At 45.9% G+C, this 27,747-nt stretch overlaps 1 protein-coding gene across 9 annotated transcripts in view; it reads right to left on the bottom strand.

Moving 5' to 3' along the window:
- Positions 1 to 13,352: 13,352 nt before the first annotated feature.
- GRIK1 (glutamate ionotropic receptor kainate type subunit 1) overlaps positions 13,353 to 27,747 on the bottom strand; it is a 630,706-nt gene continuing 616,311 nt past the window's right edge. For 7 of the 9 annotated variants that reach the window (XM_063956421.1, XM_063956424.1, XM_063956428.1 and 4 more), the window contains one exon: positions 13,353 to 13,816. In XM_063956421.1, the coding sequence (XP_063812491.1) occupies positions 13,661 to 13,816 (156 nt within the window). In that variant the 3' untranslated portion in view covers positions 13,353 to 13,660. The remainder of the gene's footprint in view (positions 13,817 to 27,747) is intronic. The other 2 variants (XM_063956422.1, XM_063956425.1) reach the window with 1 other exon arrangement.

The raw sequence follows: 27,747 nt of genomic DNA, 5'->3' as shown, positions 1-27,747 counted from the left end.
AGACCAGTCGAGGAGGAGGCTCGCGAAAAAGAGATGGGATCCGTTACATATTTTGCAACAACCTGGAAAATGCCTACAACACACTTTAGAAAACCCCAGGTAGACAGCAGGAACTATTTTAGCTCCTGTAGTTTGGTTTTGATAGAAAACCAGTAAGGGTTCCTGGGGGTGGATGGGAGAAGAGGGCGGGCCCCATCCACAAGGGTCAGTCCAGGTCTTGTGGGTTCTGCTGCCAGGATGGCTGAGTAATTGTGCACCTGTAGGATACCTAGAAAGGGCTGAAGGTTTCACAGGTGCAGGACCTCTGATGCTGACTAGCGTCCAGAAGCTAGGGCCTGTAAGGGGGGCTAGTGTCAGGGGTCTGGAAGACTGTGTATGTGTCCACCCCTCATACATATGCCTAAAGGGACTTCGGTATCAGTGATTCCTGTCAGGACGCATTTCCACTGAAACAGGACGCTGCACGCATTGGTGACTATAACCCAGGACACTGTGTTGTTAATGTTTATTTGCTGTAGTGCTGTTGGCAAAAAGCTTTACACTGCTTGTTTCATTGGTATGCTGTGTCTATAATAACCTGTCGGCTGTGTGAGGTTAAACAGCCAGGGTGATTGGTGTTACCCCAAGTTGTGGTGTAAACAGCTTGGTTTTGTTTTATGTAGAAAAAAAACGGTGGTTTAGTGTTTTCACGATATACCTTGGTGTCAGTATTGTAATTTTATGACAATCCCAGCAATACTGTTATAGTAGCCACATGTAATATAAAGCTCATTGTCAGAAGTGTTATTGCATATGCACAGGAGGTGTGCACACTAGGGTGTATGTGTGGTGCTGCCACCCAGGGTGGAGAGCTCTGTGAGAGGCCCCATGGCACCTGCATTTGGCTTGGGAGGCTGGAGTCATCATAAGGGGAAAAATCACCATGCTATGGCACTGGTTACAAAGACTCTTACACAGTCCCAAAGTCTTAGCTACCTTCTATGCATATGTCATTCTTCCGACAATTTCTTCAGAAATATGGTCCGTGTGCACTGTCTGTATCCATCAGAGATGCATCTGTACTGGATGACATGACAGAAATACTGCGTCGCCCTGTACCTGTCCTGCATTTAACTGATCCTCACTGTGGCTGAAGGAAGGGGAGTGAGTGCGGATGCCACACAGTGGCAGTGAGGCCCAGAATTCATCACTGAGGTCAGCAAATCAAGTGAGCTTAGGGGGTCATTCTGAGTTTATTGCAAGCTGTCGTTGTTCGCAGCGCAGCGATCAGGCTAAATATCGGCATTTCTGCGCATGCGTATGCACCGCAATGCGCACGCGCGACGTACGGGTACAAAGGCATTTGTTGTATTGCACAGGTTCTAGCGAAGTTTTCAAGCGCACTGACGGTCGCAAGAAGATTGACAGGAAGGGGACGTCAACTGACCGTTTTCAGGGAGGGTTTGCAAAAACGCAGGCGTGTCTGAAAAACTGCAGGCGTGGCTGGGCGTTCGCTGGGCGGATGTATGACGTGAAATCCAGACACGAATAGGCTGAAGTGATCGCAAGCGCTGAGTAGGTTCAGAGCTACTCTGAAACTGCACAAACTGTTTTTGCAGAGCTCGGCTGCACATGCGTTCACACTTCTTCTAAGCTAAAATACACTCCCCAGTGGGTGGCGACATAGCGTTTGCATGGCTGTTAAAACTAGCTAGCGAGCGATCAACTCGGAATGACCCCTTAGCTCTGATTTCTTGCCTTAACATTAACTTTCCTATCATTCTGATGTAAACCTGTATTTACACACCAGGAGGTATATTTACTAAGGTGTGAGTTTTTAAGAAGTGGAGATGTTGCCCATAGCAACCAATCAGATTACACTTAACATTTATCTAGCTGCTTCTAGAAGATAATAGCTAAAATCAGATTGGTTGCTATGGGCAACATCTCCACTTCTTAAAAACTCACACCTTAGTAAATATACCCCCAGGTGAGTAGAGGAAAAAAACATATCTACAATATAGACACAGATATATTGGTGGGGAAAAGCGCCAGCTTTCATTATTTATTGAAAGGAGGGAAAAGGTATGTTGTCAATGAAAGCACTGCCCGACCAGTACCTTGTCAAATAATCCCCAAATCAACTGCCAGCCTATGACCAGGGCCGTTTTAACAGCAGTGTGGGCCCCTGGGCACAACAATGCACTGGGGCCCCTACCTATCCTCCAGTGGTAGGGGTTGGGGGTGCTATCAGCGGCAGCTTTGATGTCCCGTGGGCGGTAAGGGGTGTTCTATCTTCAGCTTAGCATGTAGGACCTGGAGCAGTAATTTCTGCTAATTAATCCTTTACTGCACAGATGCGGCAGAGGGAACACTAAACTGTATAAGGGGGCATTGGGCTGAATGAAGGGGCCCTGGTACATGACTTCCAGGGTGGTAGGGGGTTTTTAATATGCAGGGGAGGGGTGGATATTGGAGTGTGCTCGTATTCACCATTTTCCGGTGGGAGAGCAGCTTGCTTGACTGCAGATATCTCCAGTTCCTGGAAATAGATTTCTTAGCTTTGAATGGGATAAAACTCTAGAGAGTCCCTCCTGTCAGGAGATACTGGGGACTTGGGGATCAGAGTTCAGAAGCCAGAGCAATCCACCAACGAATATATAAAACTGTATACCAGGTGTGTGGAGCTGGAACAGGGACCAGCTGCTGGAAGGCTGATACACTCCTTTCCCTCTCTCAGATCACAACCTTATCACATGCATGCTCTCCTCCATTACTTCAAACTCCATGTCCCTAAAGTCTACAAGGACACCTCTTACCCGCAGAAATATTAACGCTATTAATTTTCAACAACTATCTACCTCTCTGCAACCACTGCTTTCACCAATTTCTACATTCACCTCTCCAGAGACTGCTGTGTCACACCTTAACCAAACTCTAGTAACAGCACTTGATGAAGTGGCTCCAGCTACCCATCACACTCCACGTAGACTTAGATGTCAACCGTGGCACTCTAAATACACTAGACACTTACAAAAACTCTCAAGAAAAGTTGAACGCCAGTGGCGTAAATCTCGTAGTTCAAGTGACTTTCTCACATATAAGACCACCTACCACTCTTATCGTACTGCTCTGGACACTGCCAAACAAACATATTTTCAATCTCTCATCTCTGCTCAAGCCTCTAACCCCAAGCGACTTTTTAATACATTTAAATCACTTCTTGTCCCTCCCTCACCTAACCCACCAGCCACTGTCAGTGCGCAAGATCTTGCTTCCTATTTCAAGGACAAGATTGACAAGATCCGAAATTAAATGGTATGCTCTTCCACAGCAAGTGACCTGCTCAATTCCCTGCCTGAACCCTCTAACACCTTCTCTTCCTTTGATCCTACAAATGAAGATGAAGTATCTGCACTCTTTTCATCTGCCTACTCTAATACCTCTCCCCTTGACTCTATACCCTCACAAATTAGTAAAGCTCTGTCTACTGTGCTCATCCCAACCTTAACGAAAATCTGTAATCTCACCCTGTCTACTGGTATCTTTCCTTCTCTATACAAGCATGCAGTGATTACTCCCATTCTGAAAAAACAAAACTCTGACCCGAACTCTCTCTCTAACTACCGTCCCATCTCTCAGCTCCCATGCCCCTCCAAGCTACTGGAGAGACTTGCCTACACTCGCCTCACACACTTTCTTAACTCACACAGCCTACTGGACCCACTTCAGTCAGGATTTCGTGCCCAACACTCCACAGAGACAGCACTGACTAAGGTAGTGAATGATTTGGTCACTGCTAAATCTAAAGGACATTTCTCTCTCCTTATTCTCCTTGATCTCTCTGCTGCTTTTGACACTGTTGACCACTCTCTTCTCATACAAACACTACAATCCCTAGGTATTCAGGACACAGCCCTTTCTTGGTTCTCATCCTACCTATCTAATCGCTCCTTCAGTGTTCGTTTCTCTGATTCCACCTCTCCTTCGCTACCTCTCTCAGTTGGAGTACTGCAAGGCTCAGTCCTAGGTCCTCTGCTTTTCTCTATCTATACCACATCTCTTGGCAAACTAATCAACTCTTTCGGATTTCAGTACCATCTGTATGCGGATGATACTCAAATCTACCTATCCTCCCCTGATTTGTCACCATCTGTATTGGGCCGTGTCACTGAATGCCTTTCTGCCATTTCATCTTGGATGACATCTCGCCACCTCAAACTTAATATTTCCAAAACAGAATTAATTATATTTCCACCGGCCAATAGTAGTTTCCAACCTGATATCTCTATCACTGTTGAGAACTCTGCAATCACCCCTACTCCACAAGCTCGCTGCCTAGGTGTCATTCTTGACTCTGAACTGTCCTTTGTTACCCACATTCAATCTGTCTCAAGATCATGTTACATACATCTAAGAAACATATCCAAAATACGCCCTTATCTTACACAAGACACAGCAAAAACTCTAATCCATGCTCTCATTATCTCCCGCATTGATTATTGTAATAGTCTCCTGACCGGTCTTCCCAAACATAGACTCTCACCACTACAATCCATTTTGAATGCAGCTGCGAGGCTAATCTTCCTTGCCAGACGTTCATCGTCTGCAGATCCGCTCTGTCAGTCCCTCCATTGGTTACCGGTATTCTACCGTATTAAATATAAAATACTTTTACTCACATACAAGGCTATTAACCAAACTGCACCAACATACATCTCTTCACTCATCTCAAAATATCTCCCTACCTGACCTCTCCGCTCTGCACAAGATCTACGTCTCTCATCCACACGCATTACTTGTTCACACTCAAAATTACAGGACTTTATCCGGGCTTCACCCACTCTGTGGAATGCCCTCCCACGCACAGTAAGACTCGCCTCTAGTCTCCAAACCTTTAAATGTTCCCTGAAAACTCACCTCTTCAGACAAGCCTATCAAATTCCAGACCCACCCACATAACCTTCAGTGCTTCCCTATCTAATTACATCCTCTGTAGAGTATTCATAACATCACATATCTTGTCTTTCTTTAGTCTCACACCCTCCTGACACTTGGATAACTTTGTGGGGTATCATCATACAACCCATTAAGAACCTAGCAATCTGGTGGACCATTATGCAATAGGTAGCATCTATCCTTGTGTATCTATGCCTATTTCCCTATAGATTGTAAGCTTGCGAGCAGGGCCTTCCTACCTCTATGTCTGTCTGTTTTTACCCAGTTTTGTTCTATTACTGTTGTTCTAATTGTAAAGCGCAACGGAATATGCTGCGCTATATAAGAAACTGTTAATAAATAAATAAATATCTCTGGTTCTGGGCATAGTAGAGACAAGCTGCTAGTGTTCACCAAAAGGGGAGAGTCCCAGGTTTTGGAGTATACCTTCAGAAAAACTATAAGTCAAACAGAATCCGAGATATCTGGCTGTGAAGAGCAATTAACAGGCTTGGGTGGGGACCACTGCTTTGAAGTCGGATATCTCTGGTTCCTCCTGGCCTGATTTTCAAAAATCTGGTACCCCGGGAAAGAGGGGACCCTCAGCTATCAGCCTAGGGCCCTTATACTCCTGGGGTCCTTGGGCAAGTGCCCATTGAGCCCATACAAAAAGACAGCCCTGCCCATGACAAACAACTGAAGGTATCCAACTCCCCTCCTAATGACACACAAAAAGGTTCACAAGGTGTAGTTGCTAAGCCCAATAGGCTAGAATCAGGCCAAACCCTTGTACTGGAGGGCAGATGACCTCAAGACTTACAGCTACTGTAGGTGGCCACTTTTTCCAGCTGACAGTCACATAAAGCGTGTGGGGGAGTGGACTTCTATTATAAACCAGTAACTCAGTCCCAAAACTCCACCCCATTGCTGTTACAAACCTTAAAAAAATAAGACCATAAAAAGGGGGCACCCCTTACATTTTTAACCCTTGCCCCTAAATGTCGCAACCTACTACAGGCATATAAAATGCCTTCTGTAAAACGACAGAGCTTGGTCATGCTAAACAGACTAAGGATAGGTGGCACACTGCTGCTCTGTAGTGGTGCATACAGTTATGTCTTCAGGTGACTTTTGCTTTGTTTGTTTACAATGCAGAGGGCTATTGCATACAGTGCATCCTGAAAGTATTCACAGTGCTTCACTTTTTCCACATTTTCTTATATTACAGCCTTATTCCAAAATGGAATAACTTAATTTTTCTCCCTCAAAAGTCTACACACAATACCCCATAATGACAACATGAAAAAAGTTTTTTTGTTATTTTTGCAAGTTTATTAAAAATAAAAACCCATGTACATAAGTAATCACAGCCTTTGCCATGAAGCTCAAAACTAAGCTCAGGTGCACCCTGTTTCCATTGATCATTCTTGAAATGTTCCTACAGCTTAATTGGAGTCCACCTGTGGTAAATTCAGTTGATTGGACATGAGTTGGGAAGGACACACCTGTCTATATAAAGGTCCCATATTTGACAGTGCATGTCTGCGCACAAACCAAGCATGAAGTCAAAGAAATGGTCTGTAGACCTCTGAGAGAGGATTGTCTCGAGGCACAAATCTGGGGAAGGGTACAGAAAAATATCTGCTGCTTTGAAGGTCCCAATGAGCATAGTGGCCTCCATCATCCGTAAATGGAAGAAGTTCGGAACCACCAGGCCTCTTCCTAGAGCTGGCAGGCCGTCTAAACTGAGTGATCGGGGGAGAAGGGCCCTAATCAGGGAGGTGACCAAGAACCCGATGGTCACTCTGTCAGAGCTACATCATTCCTCTGTGGAGAGAGGAGAACCTTCCAGAAGGACAACCATCTCTGCAACAATTCAGCAATCAGGCCTTTACGGTAGAGTGGCCAGATGGAAGCCACTCCTTAGTAAAAAGCACATGGCAGCCCGCCTGGAGTTTGCCAAAATGCACCTGCAGGACTCTCTGACCATGAGAAACAAAATTCTCTGGTCTGATGACACAAAGATTGAACTCTTTGGTGTGAATGCCAGGCATCATGTTTGGAAGAAACCAGGCACCGCTCATCATCAGGCCAATACCATCCCTACAGTGAAGCATGGTGGTGGCAGCATCATCATCATCCTAGTGTGGGGATGTTTTTCATCGGAAGGAACTGGGAGACTAGTCAGGATAGAGGAAAAGATGAATGCAGCAATGTACAGAGACATCCTGGGTGAAAACCTGCTCCAGAGCGCTCTTGACCTCAGACTGGGGCGACGGTTCATCTTTCAGCAGGACAACGACCCTAAGCACACAGCCAAGATATCCATGGAGTGGCTTCAGGACAACTCTGTGAATGTCTTTTAGTGGCTCAGCCAAAGCCCAGACTTCAATCCTATTGAACATCTCTGGAGAGATCTGAAAATGGCTGTGCACCGATGCTTCCCGTCCAACCTGGTGGAGCTTGAGAGGTGTTGCAAAGAGGAAAGGGCGAAACTGCCCAATAGGTGTGCCAAGCTTGTGGCATCATATTCAAAAAGACTTGAGGCTGTAATTGCTGTCAAAGGTGCATCAACAAAGTATTGAGCAAAAGCTGTGAATACTTATGTACATGTGATTTCTTAGTTTTTTATTTGCAATAAATTAGCAAAAATCTCAAAAACCCTTTTTCACATTGTCATTATGGGGTATTGTGTGTAGACTTTTGAGGGAAAAAATTAATTTATTCCATTTTGGAATAAGGCTGTAACATAACAAAATGTGGAAAAAGAGAAGCGCTGTGAATACTTTCCGGAAGCACTGTACTGTACTTATGAAATGATTCCTATTTTACTGTAATAAATTCTGCATTCTTTACATATTGAAGTAAAGTTTTATTGCGTATTGGAGTGTAACAGCATGTGCACCCCCGACATAGGGAATATGCTTCATAGATGTCATGACTCATAAGTCTCAATCTCAAAACATACTGTTATTTGCCTCTCAATATATACAGTAAATGATGGCATCTCAGACAGTAAGTGACTGTGTTATGCTCTGTTGTTTCATTTCACAGCTCATGTTTGAATTTACACAACATATTTACAGTAAACTCCTATCTAGTAGAATGGTGGTGGTCTCAACATTTGAACAATGTCGTTTGGAAAACAGAATATATGAGGAAAATAAAGACCAATTGGCTCATCTAGTCTTCTGATATAATTTATTCAAAGCATGTTTAGGTTTCTTTATCTTGGTTTTTCAACTTATCTTTTGAGAGCTTGTTAGAAACATCTACTAGTTATTCCTATAAAATAATGTATTGATTTGTTGTTAGATGCACTTGTACTGTAATTAGCTTGATCTGGTCTGCAGCTTCATGCCACTCATTTACCTTTTGTTTCCATTAATTTGTAAGATTGGCAAGGTGATATGGGTCGCAAATGTCATAATACAAGAAGTACTTACTGTACCTGCACCATGGCACAGCAACTCTCATGAACAATGCTGTTGTCAGTCCTTTGTAACCTTGGTTTGTGCCTCCACACATAAATATATGTGTACATATAGGATATGAGGACCTAAACCTCAGTGCTAGGTGATTGTCCAGTCTATCAAGTCTAGCTTGATGCCAATCACTATGCTAAATTGTTCTTCTGGTTTCTTGTGTATCAACTTGGCTATGTGGTCAACGTAACTCCTGCCTGACCCATTTGTTACTGCTTCGTCGCACTGTGTATGTCCTGTAGCCGCACTCATAAGCGTACTGGTATTTTGCACAATATTAGATCACGCTACCTACAAGTATCAGTTGCAGAGTTAAATAGCCTTGGTTTTATTTCACTTTTTTTCTGTCTATCTGGTTTTGCTGTCACAATTTGAGTAAATTCAGCCATTGGGTGTTCTCCTCTGAACATTGCTACTGTATTCACTTGACAATAAAGAATGTAAATCCTGTGTTTGTTTTCCTGACACTGTGGGCCTGATTCCGAGGTTTGATGCTGTGTTAATTGGCTGAAGAGTTACACAGCACATGCGTCCCGATTGTTAGCACTCAGAGATACAGTACGGAATCTGACATAGGGTCTATGAATTTTAGTGGACGTTCCTTGGAGGTAAAAGTGTGGGTGGAGAAGACATCACAGGTGTGTCGCTGAAAGCAGCAGCATCCAAAGAAGCTGGACTCGGGACACAGGAGGCTACACCATAGTTGCCTACCCTCCCTCATTCTGCAGGAGACTCCCTGAAATAGTAGCAATCTCCCTGACTCCCTGAATAGACCATCAATCTCCCTGATTACACCTTATCCCCACTATGCAGCTGTTACATTCCTGGGGAAATAAATAAATTCAAATGGGATCATCAGTGCCATTTCCCTGCATTAGTTAATGCACAGAGATCCCTATGGCTACATGCATCTTAAACAAGGTTTCTCGTGGCCACTTACAGTATATTAAACCTCTGGTAAAACACAATACACAAACAAATCCTGCAAAATATCAGTGTGTTTTCTTCAAGAAGTAGAACTTTGGGGCTCATTTACATTTATATGGATATGTCATTTTTATGACACGCCTCTCAGATGTAGTGGTACACATCTGCGCTGATAGGTGTTACTTTCACATCTCCCTGACAAGCTTTTTTAAAAAGTAGGCAAGTATGGGCAACACCAAGGCAAACTGCACCCACTCAGGAAGAGAAACTGCACCTACCAGAGACAGAAATGCATTGTCTCAAGACGCTGCAAGTGGGAGTCTCAGTATTGTGAAACTCATTAGCATTAGACACACCCGTGACTGCAAACGACTCTGGTTAAGCGCTTTTCATTTTGTCATAAGGTAGTTGTTTACATATTGGGACGATCTGGTGTCCATTTGTAGGTCATATGGTAAAAAAACAAATTAAAATTGCCTATTTAAATGGTTCATAAGATTGCTTCCTAATGTGGAATATTGTGCATTTATAATATACCACTTACTGGGTTACTCTACCCATAAGGAATCCCTGCTGATTTCCTCGTATGCTCTGCTAGCCAGTGACCTCATTAACACACTAATAGATAGTCCTATTGAGGATGGTCCATGTCAGAGCTGGGCCTCATGATCTACTCATTCAGTATCCAATACTTTATAACTGGCTGCAGGGCCGGACTGGCCCACAGGGGAAACCACCGGTGGGCCCCACTGCCTGTAGGCCCTCCTCCCCCTCTAGGGATCAGGTTCCAGACTCTATCCTAGTGCACTTGAATTATGCATTATACTTATGTTACATTATACATATTCACAAGAATATGGTTTATTATATATTTACCAAGGGGTACAGAACATGTACTCTCTGTAATGGTTAGCCAAACGTCTGTGGTGGCTGGCCATGCCCCCACCGGAGCCTGGCCACATCTTTTAGCATGGGCCCCTACAACAGCATCCCCCCGGTGGGCCCTTTATGCCCCAGTCCGACACGGACTGGCTGGCAGAGGTGGAAGGGGGCATATACACATGGGTCAGTCTCGTCTTCTCAGCCAAGGGCAGTCCAGATAAAATTCCACGGCTGGGACGATGCATATGAATGATCCAGTAGATAGCTGTTACCACTTCATTTCAGGGTAGCACTTTGCCAAGAAGCATGTTGGGAGGTCTGAAACGCTTATTAAAAGCGCTATTTACCCATCAGAGTGTTAGGAACTATCTCCAGGGTTATACCACTTTCCCAATAGATCTAAAGTCTGCCTTGTATCAAAACGTGTCTAAGGGGGTTCTTCAGGGTGTTAACACCAGATATTTGTAGGTATGTACCGTAAAGCCACCAAAGACTTGGGTGGGCCTACATTGTGAAGCCACAATAGATATGGGGACTTGTATTGAATAATGGCCTACAACACAGGTCAGGCATTATACAATGGGCACCAGTATGCACCATGTTTTGTGTATTGATCACTAGGATGGTGTCTGTATTGATTATCTGTCACTATCATGCTCTCTGTATTGCATATTGTTCACTTAGATTCCCTCTGAATTGTACATTAGAATGCTCTCGGCATTGTAAATTGGTCACAAGAATAGGCTCTGACTTGCATACTGGTTGGATGGGGGTTACATTGTATTTACAGCTGCATCCACATTACACAATCTACATCCACAAGCTTTTGGCCAGGGTGGTCGGTGCAGGGCCCTGTGACACCCTGCTTCACTTACAGGTACAACACTGCATTGAGGTACAGCTTGAAGATATTGGGCCACTTACTGGAGCAATACCCCAAAGCAAAAATGTGTCTGCCTTTCACTTTTTACTGTGATTAGAAGAGAGAATATCTTTGGCATTGCGGGAGGAACTTGTGAGCCTGACTGATAGGTGTAACACAGATCTTCCTCTATGGGAGGATCTACTGAGTGCCAGTATGCAAACGAGGACAGTGACAGAGCCCGACATAGGAAACAAGAAGGGATTCTTGAAAGTCTTCTCAGCAAAATCAAACTATGTTGAAAAGGACAGAAAAATGCTTCCCATCGACCCTCATCTCCAAAATGCACCTCACCTGCTAGGATCTCCCACCAGGTCCAGGAAAAAGTTGCCAAGTATGACTCATGACGCATGGTAAAACCCAAATTAAAATGCAATCATTTGGCACAAACATTACAAAGCTAACAGTGTGCATGATTCAAGTAAGAACGCAATGGAGCTGAGGGATTTGTGAAGGACAGATCATGTCAATACCAACTTACTTGGCTTTTATGAAACAGTAAGTGCGAACCTGGATCAGGGTAAGGAGGTGGATATAATCTTTTTAGACTTTGCCAAAGCTTTCGACACTGTACTGTACCACACATGCATCTTATCTACAAGCTACAAGAAATAGGGCTAGGGAGCACAATATGCACTTGGGTCAGTAATTGGTTAGATAAAAGGGAGCAGAGCGTTGTGGTCAATGGCTCATTTTCAGATTGGACTAAAGTACTAAGTGGTGTGCTACAAGGGTCTGTACTCGGACCACTTTTGTTCAACATTTTCATCAACGACCTAACAGTAGGTCTAGAGAGCATGGTATCAATTTTCGCAGACGATACCAAATTGTGTAAGGTTATAAATACGAAGGGGGATGCTGAACTCTTCAGAACGACTTAACTAAATTGGAAGCATGGGCAGCAAAATGGAGAATGAGATTCAACACAGACAAGTGTAAGGTAATGCACTGTGGGGGCTAGACCAAAAATAACACCTACATACTAAATGGGGTAATATTAGGGGATTCTGTACTGGAAAAAGACTTAGGGGTTCACATATGATAACAAATTAAGCAGCAGTACCCAAAGTAGGAGTGCAGCAAAGAAGGCTAATAAGATATTAGCATGCATAAAACGGGGAATTGATGCAAGGGACGAGAGTATTATACTCCCATTATATAAGTCACTAGTGAGGTCATATCTTGAATACTGTGTGCAATTTTGGGCACCATATTACAAAAAGGATATCCTGGAGCTAGAAAAGGTTCAGAGGCAGGCGACCAAACTAATCAAGGGCATGGAGACGCTGGAATACACGGAAAGGCTTGCAAGGCTAGACATGTTTACATTGGAAAAGAGGAGACTAAGAGGGCACATGATCAACATCTACAAATATATAAGGGGTCAATACACAGAGCTTGGGAGGGACCTGTTTTCTATAAGATCAGCACAGAGGACACGTGGTCACTCGCTTAGGTTAGAGGAGAGGAGTTTCCGCACATTGAGGCAAAAAGGTTTTTTCACAGTAAGGACAATACATGTTTGGAATTCCCTGCCTGAGAGAGTAGTAACTGCGGACTAGGTCAACACCTTTAAGAATGGGTTAGATAAATTCCTATTGGATAAAGATATTAATATAACTAGTCCTAACATAAAAATAACTAGTCCTATAATAAGACTGCATAGGAGACCACAAATAGGTTGAACTTGATGGACAATTGTCTTTTTTCAACCTTAGTTACTATGTTACTATGATTATCGGTTGACTGCACGCTTATCACAGTCGCACGGTGCAGGTGCCAAGGTACTTTTCTCATGACCCTCGTAGAGAGAAACTTATTTGCAAACTGATTCACATTCAGGAACCGTTTGGGGGAGGGAACTGGGAGTGGCATAAACACCAGCATTTTCCGGGCATGTCTCAGCCTACAACTGTGATTCCGTACACACGAAACATTGCGCCAGCCATGCCTACCGCCATTCTGCATCACTTACAGAGTTTATTATTGGAAGAGCTGCGATTGCCGCTGCGTGTTTGCAGGCAATTGCTTGTATTTGCAATGCCAAATGTGAGCATCACAATAAATTTTCAGGCGGCATCAGCATTGGCAAATTTGCGGATACATCCTCTGCGTATGGGCTCGCAGCTGCAATTGCATATATCTCTGAATCACGCCCAGTGCAAACTTTTTAATTGTGACCCCTCAGCTTCATGCACCAAGACAAAGCACAGACAAAATACTGGAAAAGAACAATATGTTGTGTTTTATTTAGAAAGCACACAGATCATTTGTACATGGGAGTGAGGCGACGCTGCAGGTAATGCATCATATCAATTCTCACTTTATTTTTATTTTTTCCAATTTATCATGATCAATGAGACGATCAGCAGCTCAGTCGGTGATTTCCACATTCTCCATGTAGGGTAGATCCTAGATGTTGTTATAAAAATCATGTAAAGAATTTAAAAAAAGGAGACACAGCTTTAAAAAACCCATTGAGACAGTCGCAGCCAGTAGTGTCATTTCTTACAGTGACATCCCGCCCCTATGCCATAGTCTCTTTCCTGATTATCCGCCTCTGGTGACACGTCAGCATACTGGTGAAGGATGACCGCCCCTTCACCTTCGACTTCTTCTTTAGTCTTTTTGGATGTTTTAACGATATCCCAAGTTCTTCCATTATGGCATTAAAAGAAAGACACTGGTGAGAGGAGAAAATACAGTCAGAAACAGGTCACAATGTCAGTAATGGGTTTTATCGCATTGTGTAGTATTCCAAAAAGCGACACATGAGTCATCCTTGTGCAATAGGAAGAGGATTTTCAGGTACATTTAAAAGGATTGAAATAGTATTTTGCTCAAGATAGTATAATTTAAAGAATACCCAGGAGGGCTGCCATAGAAAATGATGGGGCCCGGGACTGACAAAATAGGCAGCGACGTGCCGTGGCGCTCCACCACTATGTGATGTCAAATATACAGTAGGTGGAGCGCCGCTGACCCGCAGCAGCGATACATGAAGGGCATATGCACAGGGAAGACTTGTTTTCCCTGCACATCATCCTGTTGCAGCTCCAGGTATCGACGGTAGGAGCTAGAGGCAGGCTCCCCTCTCTGTCTGGGTCCGGGACTCCAGTCCCTGCAGTCCCCCCCTGGTGGTGGCCCTGAGTACACCCATCACAAACAATGACAGAATGCTGTAACTGTAACATCAGTCCCCACGGTGGTGACTCACAGAGGTGCTACCTACCAGAGAAGGACGCAGGATACTGTAACTAAGGCTGTGTGAGAGGGGCAGCTGCACAGGGAGCAGGTCTGAAAGGGGGTGCAGGGAATAAATATTTTATGTTAACGTGGTTACAACTGAAGGCTTCAAATTTCCTGTGTGTCCCAGTCACAATTTTTTTTAGTTACGGCTCTGAAAGGACAAGGATTTTCCAGTTGGGAATGTTGGTTGGTATAGAATACAGCCTCTCAACCAACAACCAATAACAACACTGCTCCTCAGTGAAGTGTGAGGCAAAATTAGTATATACTAGTAAAGGGACCCACTCGGTGTATCTCTCCGTTTTAGGCTACTCTCTCCCCTGTGATCTGCCCCTTCCCATTTCCCTCTCTGCAGCTGTCTGGCCCTGCCGGCCACCCACCCACTATGTGTTGTCGTGCCCCACCCACACATTCCGTCCTGCCCCCATACTTACCTAGTTCCCGGCAGGTCCTCCTCTCCTAGTGCTGTTCTGTCTCCATAGTAGTGGAAGACCTCACAGAATTATTATATACTGTAGATATATATTGATCTTGCCCACAAATTGTCTACAGTCACTGTATGCGATGGGAAGATCCTAATAAGACGATACAATTAGATTTGTGCACTTTTCTTTTGTTGCTGCCATTTTACCATGATATGTGGGTGCGGTAATTTGTACTGCAAAAAACTGTGAATTAAAAAAAAAAAAAAAGAAAATCAGCCTATTCCACCCGCAGCTCCCCCAAATATCTATAAAGGAGTATTCCATGCATGTCGGATTCTTGGCCAATTCCGACAGGTTTTGCCCGTTTCTTGACAATGCTGATCCGACCTTTTTTGAAGTCTGATCAGCATTGTCGAAAACGGGCCAAAATCCTGTCGTAATTGGCCGCAAATTTCGACAAAGCCCGTGGATCCGCATCTAATCCGCCGATCCACGTGGTTTTTGACAAGTGGCAGTTTTTCAGAAAGTCGGAAAAACGGCACTTGCATTGAATCGACCTATTCCTGTCGACAAGTGCCGGTATTTCCCCATTGGGTATAAGCAGTGATGTTTATTACTGTCACAAAAAATGTTTTTCGATCTTTTAAAATACATTACATTATAAAGTTAAAAAAAAAATATATAAAGCAACTTTTCTGTTTCATTACAAATTAAAAATGCAAAAAAAAAGCTGGAAAAAAAGATGATTTGGTGGTAATCTGAGGCCCTTTAAGATAATAATAAATAAAAGGTAAAAAGCTATTATTTTTCATTACAATAAACACTTTCATTAAATTTGGGTTGCATAAATTAATCACAAAGTTTAATTTGGGGCATTGCATTTCACATCAATAATTACATGTAATTATTGGACTAATTAAGTTATAGTACTTGAAAACTTCCAATTGCCTAGTCAGTCCTTAGCTGGGGTCCCCAAGGTGTCCTGAACTAGTCCCTACCATTTTAAACTTGAAACAGGGATTTCCCCTGACTTTGCACATACTGGGGGTCTGCGAGAAAAAAGCCACAGTAATTCCTATAGAAATTCCCAGGACTGATTTTCTCCCTGGCAATTGCATAGGAAAAACGTAAAAAGCTGGGGGGAAAAACCCTGCGCCGATGGGTTTTTCAAAACTCTTCTTACAATTGAATATGCCTCTAAATCAGAGGTGGGGAACCTCAGGCCCGCAAAGCCACTTGATCCAGCCCGGCCAGGCTCACCTAACCGAGGGAATGCCGGGCGCCTGATGAGATTTTCTTACCAGCGGGCGCCCAGCTCCTTCTCCTCAGCAGCAGCTCACTCCTGAGCTCCGGCTTCCGGCTCAGGCAGTGCGGCACTATGGGAGAGCGGGCGGCCAGGTGGAGGGAAGCGGTCCGGAAGCAGGAACGGGGCTGGTGAGTATTTCTGTTTTTTTTTTTTATGTGTGTGTGTGTGTGTAAGTAGCGCTACTAGGGGGCATATCTACTGGGGCATAACAACTGACTAGTGGGATATCTACTGGGTCATAACAACTGACTGGGGGCTTATCTACTGGGGGCATAACAACTGACTGGGGGCATAACTACTGGGGGCAGGCTCATTTTTAAGTTGATATTTTTTGTATGGCCCCCGAAGGAATTTATAAATATCCAAATGGCCCCACCCCCTGCTCTAAATGTTCTTATCACCACTGCTCCTATCACTGAGGTATAAACCATATCTGGCCACTAAGAGGTTAATAGATAAATCCTCTAATAAGTATTATTATTTTCTCTGACGTCCTAAGTGGATGCTGGGGACTCCGTAAGGACCATGGGGAATAGCGGCTCCGCAGGAGACAGGGCACAAAAGTAAAAGCTTTAGGATCAGGTGGTGTGCACTGGCTCCTCCCCCTATGACCCTCCTCCAAGCCTCAGTTAGGTTTTTGTGCCCGGCCGAGAAGGGTGCAATCTAGGTGGCTCTCCTAAAGAGCTGCTTAGAGTAAAAGTTTTGTTAGGTTTTTTATTTTCAGTGAGTCCTGCTGGCAACAGGCTCACTGCAACGAGGGACTTAGGGGAGAAGAAGTGAACTCACCTGCGTGCAGGATGGATTGGCTTCTTAGGCTACTGGACACTAGCTCCAGAGGGATGATCACAGGTACAGCCTGGATGGGTCACCGGAGCCGCGCCGCCGACCCCCTTGCAGATGCTGAAGAGAGAAGAGGTCCAGAAATCGGCGGCTGAAGACTTCCCAGTCTTCTTAAGGTAGCGCACAGCACGGCAGCTGTGCGCCATTGCTCTCAGCACACTTCACACCAACGGTCACTGAGGGTGCAGGGCGCTGGGGGGGGCGCCCTGGGCAGCAATGAAAGTACCTATGCTGGCTAAAAATACATCACATATAGCCTCTGGGGCTATATGGATGTATTTAACCCCTGCCAGGTTGTCAAAAAAACGGGAGAAGAAGCCCGCCGAAAAGGGGGCGGGGCCTATTCTCCTCAGCACATAGCGCCATTTTCCTACACAGCTCCGCTGCTAGGAAGGCTCCCAGGCTCTCCCCTGCACTGCACTACAGAAACAGGGTTAAAACAGAGAGGGGGGGGGGGGGGGGCATTTTGTGTGGCGATATTATAATATATTAAGATGCTATAAGGGAAAACACTTATATAAGGTTGTCCCTGTATAATTATAGCGTTTTGGTGTGTGCTGGCAAACTCTCCCTCTGTCTCCCCAAAGGGCTAGTGGGGTCCTGTCCTCTATCAGAGCATTCCCTGTGTGTGTGCTGTGTGTCGGTACGTGTGTGTCGACATGTATGAGGACGATGTTGGTGAGGAGGCGGAGCAATTGCCTGTAATGGTGATGTCACTCTCTAGGGAGTCGACACCGGAATGGATGGCTTATTTAGGGAATTACGTGATAATGTCAACACGCTGCAAGGTCGGTTGACGACATGAGACGGCCGGCAAACCAATTAGTACCTGTCCAGGCGTCTCAAACACCGTCAGGGGCTTTAAAACGCCCATTACCTCAGTCGGTCGACACAGACACAGACACGGACACTGACTCCAGTGTCGACGGTGAAGAAACAAACGTATTTTCCATTAGGGCCACACGTTACATGTTAAGGGCAATGAAGGAGGTGTTACATATTTCTGATACTACAAGTACCACAAAAAAGGGTATTATGTGGGGTGTGAAAAAACTACCTGTAGTTTTTCCTGAATCAGATAAATTAAATGAAGTGTGTGATGATGCGTGGGTTTCCCCCGATAGAAAATTATTGGCGTTATACCCTTTCCCGCCAGAAGTTAGGGCGCGTTGGGAAACACCCCCTAGGGTGGATAAGGCGCTCACACGCTTATCAAAACAAGTGGCGTTACCGTCTCCAGATACGGCCGCCCTCAAGGAGCCAGCTGATAGGAGGCTGGAAAATATCCTTAAAAGTATATACACACATACTGGTGTTATACTGCGACCAGCGATCGCCTCAGCCTGGATGTGCAGCGCTGGGGTGGCTTGGTCGGATTCCCTGACTGAAAATATTGATACCCTTGACAGGGACAGTATTTTATTGACTATAGAGCATTTAAAAGATGCATTTCTATATATGCGAGATGCACAGAGGGATATTTGCACTCTGGCATCAAGAGTAAGTGCGATGTCCATGTCTGCCAGAAGATGTTTATGGACACGACAGTGGTCAGGTGATGCAGATTCCAAACGGCACATGGAAGTATTGCCGTATAAAGGGGAGGAGTTATTTGGGGTCGGTCCATCGGACCTGGTGGCCACGGCAACAGCTGGAAAATCCACCTTTTTTACCCCAAGTCACATCTCAGCAGAAAAAGACACCGTCTTTTCAGCCTCAGTCCTTTCGTCCCCATAAGGGCAAGCGGGCAAAAGGCCAGTCATATCTGCCCAGGGGTAGAGGAAAGGGAAGAAGACTGCAGCAGGCAGCTCCTTCCCAGGAACAGAAGCCCTCCACCGCTTCTGCCAAGTCCTCAGCATGACGCTGGGGCCGTACAAGCGGACTCAGGTGCGGTGGGGGGTCGTCTCAAGAGTTTCAGCGCGCAGTGGGCTCACTCGCAAGTGGACCCCTGGATCCTACAAGTAGTATCCCAGGGGTACAGATTGGAAGTTCGAGACGTCTCCCCCTCGCAGGTTCCTGAAGTCTGCTTTACCAACGTCTCCCTCCGACAGGGAGGCAGTATTGGAAACAATTCACAAGCTGTATTCCCAGCAGGTGATAATCAAAGTACCCCTCCTACAACAAGGAAAGGGGTATTATTCCACACTATTTGTGGTACTGAAGCCAGACGGCTCGGTGAGACCTATTCTAAATCTGAAATCTTTGAACACTTACATACAAAGGTTCAAATCAAGATGGAGTCACTCAGAGCAGTGATAGCGAACCAGGAAGAAGGGGACTATATGGTGTCCCTGGACATCAAGGATGCTTACCGAAATGATGATTCTTCTTCAAAGAAAAGGCGTCTTAATTATCCCTTACTTGGACGATCTCCTGATAAGGGCAAGGTCCAGAGAACAGTTGGAGGTCGGAGTAGCACTATCTCAAGTAGTTCTACGACAGCACGGGTGGATTCTAAATATTCCAAAATCGCAGCTGATTCCGACGACACGTCTGCTGTTCCTAGGGATGATTCTGGACACAGTCCAGAAAAAGGTGTTTCTCCCGGAGGAGAAAGCCAGGGAGTTATCCGAGCTAGTTAGGAACCTCCTAGAACCAGGCCAAGTGTCAGTGCATCAATGCACAAGAGTCCTGGGAAAAATGGTGGCTTCTTACGAAGCGATTCCATTCGGCAGATTTCACGCAAGAATTTTTCAGTGGGATCTGCTGGACGAATGGTCCGGATCGCATCTTCAGATGCATCAGCGGATAATCCTGTCTCCAAGGACAAGGGTGTCTCTTCTGTGGTGGCTGCAGAGTGCTCATCTACTAGAGGGCAGCAGATTCGGCATTCAGGACTGGGTCCTGGTGACCACGGATGCCAGCCTGAGAGGCTGGGGAGCAGTCACACAGGGAAGAAATTTCCAAGGAGTGTGGTCAAGTCTGGAGACTTCTCTCCACATAAATATACTGGAGCTAAGGGCAATTTACAATGCTCTGAGCCTAGGAAGACCTCTGCTTCAAAGTCAACCGGTGCTGATCCAGTCGGACAACATCACGGCAGTCGCCCACGTAAACAGACAGGGCGGCACAAGAAGCAGGAGGGCAATGGCAGCAAGGATTCTTCGCTGGGCGAAAAATCATGTGATAACACTGTCAGCGGTGTTCATTCCGGGAGTGGACAACTGGGAAGCAGACTTCCTCAGCAGGCACGACCTCCACCCGGGAGAGTGGGGACTTCATCTGGAAGTCTTCCACATGATTGTGAACCGTTGGGAAAGACCAAAGGTGGACATGATGGCGTCCCGTCTGAACAAAAAACTGGACAGGTATTGCGCCAGGTCAAGAGACCCTCAGGCAATAGCAGGGACGCTCTGGTAACACCGTGGGTGTACCAGTTGGTGTATGTGTTCCCTCCTCTGCCTCTCATACCCAAGGTACTGAGAATTATAAGACAGAGAGGAGTAAGAACTATACTCGTGGCTCCGGATTGGCCAAGAAGGACTTGGTACCCGGAACTTCAAGAGATACTAAGAAGGGACTTGCTTCAGCAAGGATCATGTCTGTTCCAAGTCTTACCGCGGCTGCGTTTGACGGCATGGCGGTTGAACGCCGGATCCTAAGGGAAAAAGGCATTCCGGAAGAGGTCATCCCTACCCTGGTCAGAGCCAGGAAGGAGGTGACCGCACAACATTATCACCACATTTGGCGAAAATATGTTGCATGGTGTGAGGCCAGGAAGGCCCCACGGAGGAATTTCAACTAGGTCGATTCCTGCATTTCCTGCAAACAGGAGTGTCTATGGGCCTCAAATTGGGGTCCATTAAGGTTCAAATTTCGGCCCTGTCGATTTTCTTCCAGAAAGAATTGGCTTCAGTTCCTGAAGTCCAGAAGTTTGTCAAGGGAGTACTGCATATACAACCCCCTTTTGTGCCTCCAGTGGCACTGTGGGATCTCAACGTAGTTCTGGGATTCCTCAAATCACATTGGTTTAAACCGCTCAAATCTGTGGATTTGAAATATCTCACATGGAAAGTGACCATGCTGTTGGCCCTGGCCTCGGCCAGGCGAGTGTCAGAATTGGCGGCTTTGTCTCACAAAAGCCCATATCTGATTGTCCATTCGGACAGGGCAGAGCTGCGGACTCGTCCCCAGTTTCTCCCTAAGGTGGTGTCAGCGTTTCACCTGAACCAGCTTATTGTGGTACCTGCGGCTACTAGGGACTTGGAGGACTCCAAGTTGCTAGATGTTGTCAGGGCCCTGAAAATATGTTCCAGGACGGCTGGAGTCAGGAAAACTGACTTGCTGTTATCCTGTATGCACCCAACAAACTGGGTGCTCTTGCTTCTAAGCAGACGATTGCTAGTTGGATGTGTAGTACAATTCAGCTTGCACATTCTGTGGCAGGCCTGCCACAGCCAAAATATGTAAATGCCTATTCCACAAGGAAGGTGGGCTCATCTTGGGCGGCTGCCCGAGGGGTCTCGGCTTTACAACTTTGCCGAGCTGCTACTTGGTCAGGGGCAAACACGTTTGCAAAATTCTACAAATTTGATACCCTGGCTGAGGAGGACCTGGAGTTCTCTCATTCGGTGCTGCAGAGTCATCCGCACTCTCCCGCCCGTTTGGGAGCTTTGGTATAATCCCCATGGTCCTTACGGAGTCCCCAGCATCCACTTAGGACGTCAGAGAAAATAAGAATTTACTTACCGATAATTCTATTTCTCGTAGTCCGTAGTGGATGCTGGGCGCCCATCCCAAGTGCGGATTGTCTGCAATACTTGTACATAGTTATTGTTAACTAAAACGGGTTATTATTGTTGTGAGCCATCTTTTCAGAGGCTCCGCTGTTATCATGCTGTTAACTGGGTTCAGATCACAGGTTGTACAGTGTGATTGGTGTGGCTGGTATGAGTCTTACCCGGGATTCAAAATCCTTCCTTATTGTGTACGCTCGTCCGGGCACAGTATCCTAACTGAGGCTTGGAGGAGGGTCATAGGGGGAGGAGCCAGTGCACACCACCTGATCCTAAAGCTTTTACTTTTGTGCCCTGTCTCCTGCGGAGCCGCTATTCCCCATGGTCCTTACGGAGTCCCCAGCATCCACTACGGACTACGAGAAATAGAATTATCGGTAAGTAAATTCTTCTTATTATTATTATTATTATTATATGAGTCTCAAAATAAGATAGTAAAACATGTTTATTGTTTTCCCTATTTGATGTTTTTCCTATCTGTTAGTGTTTGTGCTCATTAGGCTTGTATTAGGCCTGCAGAAGTTGCCACACGTATGTGCTGCGACACTCGCTGCTTATTTATCTGACTGTCTGTACAGTACATTGTGTATTTTATTTGCTATAATGACGGAGTACGGCAGATGTCCAAAATGAGAGGAAATCACGTAGCTCTGAATTCATTACTGATAATGATGGGAAACACAATCTGGTTCATGTATAAATACAATATAAATGTCTATAGACTTGTATCTGAGATTCTATACAGCTTTACTGTACTATTTCATATATATTATTTCATTTTTATTCATTTTTTTTTTAGATTGAGATATAAATAGATCAATAAGTAGTGATTTTGTGCGTCTTGTGGTCTTGGCGCTGGATATGGGTGACCGGCGGTTGGAATACCGCCGGTCACCATATCGACACTGGGATCCCGGTGTTTAGATGGCCGCAACAAAAGCGGGACAGTTGGGAGGTATGAATAATGTCTAAAGCAACCTAGGGCCTGATTCTGAGTGAAACTTGATTGTTTGAAGTCGCAGCACCATAGTCCTGGCTAGGCCAGAGCAGCCGTGGCGGTTATAATAATACATTTATTCCATGCAGGGTGCAGATGAGGCACCTGAATTTGGCATCCACAATGCATGCGCACAACTCACAAAAGAAAAGCACTGAACGCTGGCCACGTGCCGACAGCACCCCCCGACACTCCCACGAAACGGTTCTCTTGTATGTTTCCATTGTTGCTGCTCAGGTGCCACCCACAAACTGCCCATTAAGCTACTTGCATGTGACTCAAAAATCAGGCCATCGAGTTGCCGTATGTATGGGCACCTGTCAGAAACCAGGATGCCTGTTACATAGTGGTGACAGGACGTGCGGTGAGCTAAATGGCTCGGGAGGCACTGTCTAGCACCAGAGCCACAATTCCATGCAATATATGAGCCAAAGTGTATATCTGGGCATTATACTCAGGTACAGCAGTATAGACTCCTGGAAATTTGCTGAGTTTTGATCAGAGATGTGCGGAAAAGATAACCAGGTGAGGCACTGCCTCCCCTGCCATAGACTTTTGCCTATAAAAATTATTAGAATAATGCAAAGAAGATATTTCAAACAAATTATTTATATCTTTCATCTACTTTATACAGTCAAAACTCTGGCACAAACGTTAGTATGACAGGAAAGGCTCTGCCTCACCTCACCGCACGTCGACTGCACCTGGCACAACGCGGTGTGGTAGAGAATGCAGCATAATGAAGATATAAGCTCCCTCCCTGCTGAGGTGAACGATGCTGGGTTAGCAACACTAATACAGTGCTGCATCCGTCTAAATATCACAGCGGATCAGAATAAATCGGAGTGGATGAAGTGTGGAATAATCAATTACTCTGAGTCACAAAACATCAGCTCCAACCGTATGTGGGACATTTGGTATTTGCCCCAGCACGATGCCAGGATCTTCTTCACAGTGGAGAAAACTCTGCCAAGTAAATCAATATCACAAACAATAAAATGGCCAAACCCTATATAGTCTCGGAAGACTGGTACACTTTACTAGAGATGAGCGCCTGAAATTTTTCGGGTTTTGTGTTTTGGTTTTGGGTTCGGTTCCGCGGCCGTGTTTTGGGTTCGACCGCGTTTTGGCAAAACCTCACCGAATTTTTTTTGTCGGATTCGGGTGTGTTTTGGATTCGGGTGTTTTTTTCAAAAAACCCTAAAAAACAGCTTAAATCATAGAATTTGGGGGTCATTTTGATCCCATATTATTATTAACCTCAAAAACCATAATTTCCACTCATTTTCAGTCTATTCTGAATACCTCACACCTCACAATATTATTTTTAGTCCTAAAATTTGCACCGAGGTCGCTGGATGACTAAGCTAAGCGACCCTAGTGGCCGACACAAACACCTGGCCCATCTAGGAGTGGCACTGCAGTGTCACGCAGGATGGCCCTTCCAAAAAACACTCCCCAAACAGCACATGACGCAAAGAAAAAAAGAGGTGCAATGAGGTAGCTGTGTGACTAAGCTCAGCGACCCAAGTGCCCGACACAAACACCTGGCCCATCTAGGAGTGGCACTGCAGTGTCATGCAGGATGTCCCTTCCAAAAAACCCTCCCCAAACAGCACATGACGCAAAGAAAAAAAGAGGCGCAATGAGGTAGCTGTGTGAGTAAGATTAGCGACCCTAGTGGCCGACACAAACACCGGGCCCATCTAGGAGTGGCACTGCAGTGTCACGCAGGATGTCCCTTCCAAAAAACCCTCCCCAAACAGCACATGACGCAAAGAAAAATAAAAGAAAAAAGAGGTGCAAGATGGAATTGTCCTTGGGCCCTCCCACCCACCCTTATGTTGTATAAACAGGACATGCACACTTTAACCAACCCATCATTTCAGTGACAGGGTCTGCCACACGACTGTGACTGATATGACGGGTTGGTTTGGACCCCCACCAAAAAAGAAGCAATTAATCTCTCCTTGCACAAACTGGCTCTACAGAGGCAAGATGTCCACCTCATCATCATCCTCCGATATATCACCGTGTACATCCCCCTCCTCACAGATTATCAATTCGTCCCCACTGGAATCCACCATCTCAGCTCCCTGTGTACTTTGTGGAGGCAATTGCTGCTGGTCAATGTCTCCGCGGAGGAATTGATTATAATTCATTTTAATGAACATCATCTTCTCCACATTTTCTGGATGTAACCTCGTACGCCGATTGCTGACAAGGTGAGCGGCGGCACTAAACACTCTTTCGGAGTACACACTTGTGGGAGGGCAACTTAGGTAGAATAAAGCCAGTTTGTGCAAGGGCCTCCAAATTGCCTCTTTTTCCTGCCAGTATAAGTACGGACTGTGTGACGTGCCTACTTGGATGCGGTCACTCATATAATCCTCCACCATTCTTTCAATGTTGAGAGAATCATATGCAGTGACAGTAGACGACATGTCCGTAATCGTTGTCAGGTCCTTCAGTTCGGACCAGATGTCAGCATCAGCAGTCGCTCCAGACTGCCCTGCATCACCGCCAGCGGGTGGGCTCGGAATTCTGAGCCTTTTCCTCGCACCCCCAGTTGCGGGAGAATGTGAAGGAGGAGATGTTGACAGGTCGCGTTCCGCTTGACTTGACAATTTTGTCACCAGCAGGTCTTTGCACCCCAGCAGACTTGTGTCTGCCGGAAAGAGAGATCCAAGGTAGGTTTTAAATCTAGGATCGAGCACGGTGGCCAAAATGTAGTGCTCTGATTTCAACAGATTGACCACCCGTGAATCCTTGTTAAGCGAATTAAGGGCTGCATCCACAAGTCCCACATGCCTAGCGGAATCGCTCCCTTTTAGCTCCTTCTTCAATGCCTCCAGCTTCTTCTGCAAAAGCCTGATGAGGGGAATGACCTGACTCAGGCTGGCAGTGTCTGAACTGACTTCACGTGTGGCAAGTTCAAAGGGCATCAGAACCTTGCACAACGTTGAAATCATTCTCCACTGCACTTGAGACAGGTGCATTCCACCTCCTATATCGTGCTCAATTGTATAGGCTTGAATGGCCTTTTGCTGCTCCTCCAACCTCTGAAGCATATAGAGGGTTGAATTCCACCTCGTTACCACTTCTTGCTTCAGATGATGGCAGGGCAGGTTCAGTAGTTTTTGGTGGTGCTCCAGTCTTCTGTACGTGGTGCCTGTACGCCGAAAGTGTCCCGCAATTCTTCTGGCCACCGACAGCATCTCTTGCACGCCCCTGTCGTTTTTTAAAAAATTCTGCACCACCAAATTCAAGGTATGTGCAAAACATGGGACGTGCTGGAATTTGCCCATATTTAATGCACACACAATATTGCTGGCGTTGTCCGATGCCACAAATCCACAGGAGAGTCCAATTGGGGTAAGCCATTCTGCGATGATCTTCCTCAGTTGCCGTAAGAGGTTTTCAGCTGTGTGCGTATTCTGGAAAGCGGTGATACAAAGCGTAGCCTGCCTAGGAAAGAGTTGGCGTTTGCGAGATGCTGCTACTGGTGCCGCCGCTGCTGTTCTTGCGGCGGGAGTCCATACATCTACCCAGTGGGCTGTCACAGTCATATAGTCCTGACCCTGCCCTGGTCCACTTGTCCACATGTCCGTGGTTAAGTGGACATTGGGTACAACTGCATTTTTTAGGACACTGGTGAGTCTTTTTCTGACGTCCGTGTACATTCTCGGTATCGCCTGCCTACAGAAGTGGAACATAGATGGTATTTGGTAACGGGGGCACACTGCCTCAATAAATTGTCTAGTTCCCTGTGAACTAACGGCGGATACCGGACGCACGTCTAACACCAACATAGTTGTCAAGGACTCAGTTATCCGCTTTGCAACAGGATGACTGCTGTGATATTTCATCTTCCTCGCAAAGGACTGTTGGACAGTCAATTGCTTACTGGAAGTAGTACAAGTGGGCTTACGACTTCCCCTCTGGGATGACCATCGACTCCCAGCAGCAACAACAGCAGCGCCAGCAGCAGTAGGCGTTACACGCAAGGATGCATCGGAGGAATCCCAGGCAGGAGAGGACTCGTCAGAATTGCCAGTGACATGGCCTGCAGGACTATTGGCATTCCTGGGGAAGGAGGAAATTGACACTGAGGGAGTTGGTGGGGTGGTTTGCGTGAGCTTGGTTACAAGAGGAAGGGATTTACTGGTCAGTGGACTGCTTCCGCTGTCGGCCCAAGTTTTTGAACTTGTCACTGACTTATTATGAATGCGCTGCAGGTGACGTATAAGGGAGGATGTTCCGAGGTGGTTAACGTCCTTACCCCTACTTATTACAGCTTGACAAAGGGAACACACGGCTTGACACCTGTTGTCCGCATTTCTGGTGAAATACTTCCACACCGAAGAGCTGATTTTTTTGGTATTTTCACCAGGCATGTCAACGGCCCTATTCCTCCCACGGACAACAGGTGTCTCCCCGGGTGCCTGACTTAAACAAACCACCTCACCATCAGAATCCTCCTGGTCAATTTCCTCCCCAGCGCCAGCAACACCCATATCCTCCTCATCCTGGTGTACTTCAACACTGACATCTTCAATCTGACTATCAGGAACTGGACTGCGGGTGCTCCTTCCAGCACTTGCAGGGGGCGTGCAAATGGTGGAAGGCGGATGCTCTTCACGTCCAGTGTTGGGAAGGTCAGGCATCGCAACCGACACAATTGGACTCTCCTTGTGGATTTGGGATTTCGAAGAACGCACAGTTCTTTGCGGTGCTACTGCTTTTGCCAGCTTGAGTCTTTTCATTTTTCTAGCGAGAGGCTGAGTGCCTCCATCCTCATGTGAAGCTGAACCACTAGCCATGAACATAGGCCAGGGCCTCAGCCGTTCCTTGCCACTCCGTGTGGTAAATGGCATATTGGCAAGTTTACGCTTCTCCTCCGACAATTTTATTTTAGGTTTTGGAGTCCTTTTTTTACTGATATTTGGTGTTTTGGATTTGACATGCTCTGTACTATGACATTGGGCATCGGCCTTGGCAGACGACGTTGCTGGCATTTCATCGTCTCGGCCATGACTAGTGGCAGCAGCTTCAGCACGA

This window comes from Pseudophryne corroboree, chromosome 2 (assembly GCF_028390025.1).
Source record: "Pseudophryne corroboree isolate aPseCor3 chromosome 2, aPseCor3.hap2, whole genome shotgun sequence".
NCBI lineage: Eukaryota > Metazoa > Chordata > Amphibia > Anura > Myobatrachidae > Pseudophryne > Pseudophryne corroboree.
Note: the sequence above shows the minus strand (reverse complement) of the source record. Positions and strands in the feature narration are given on the sequence as shown.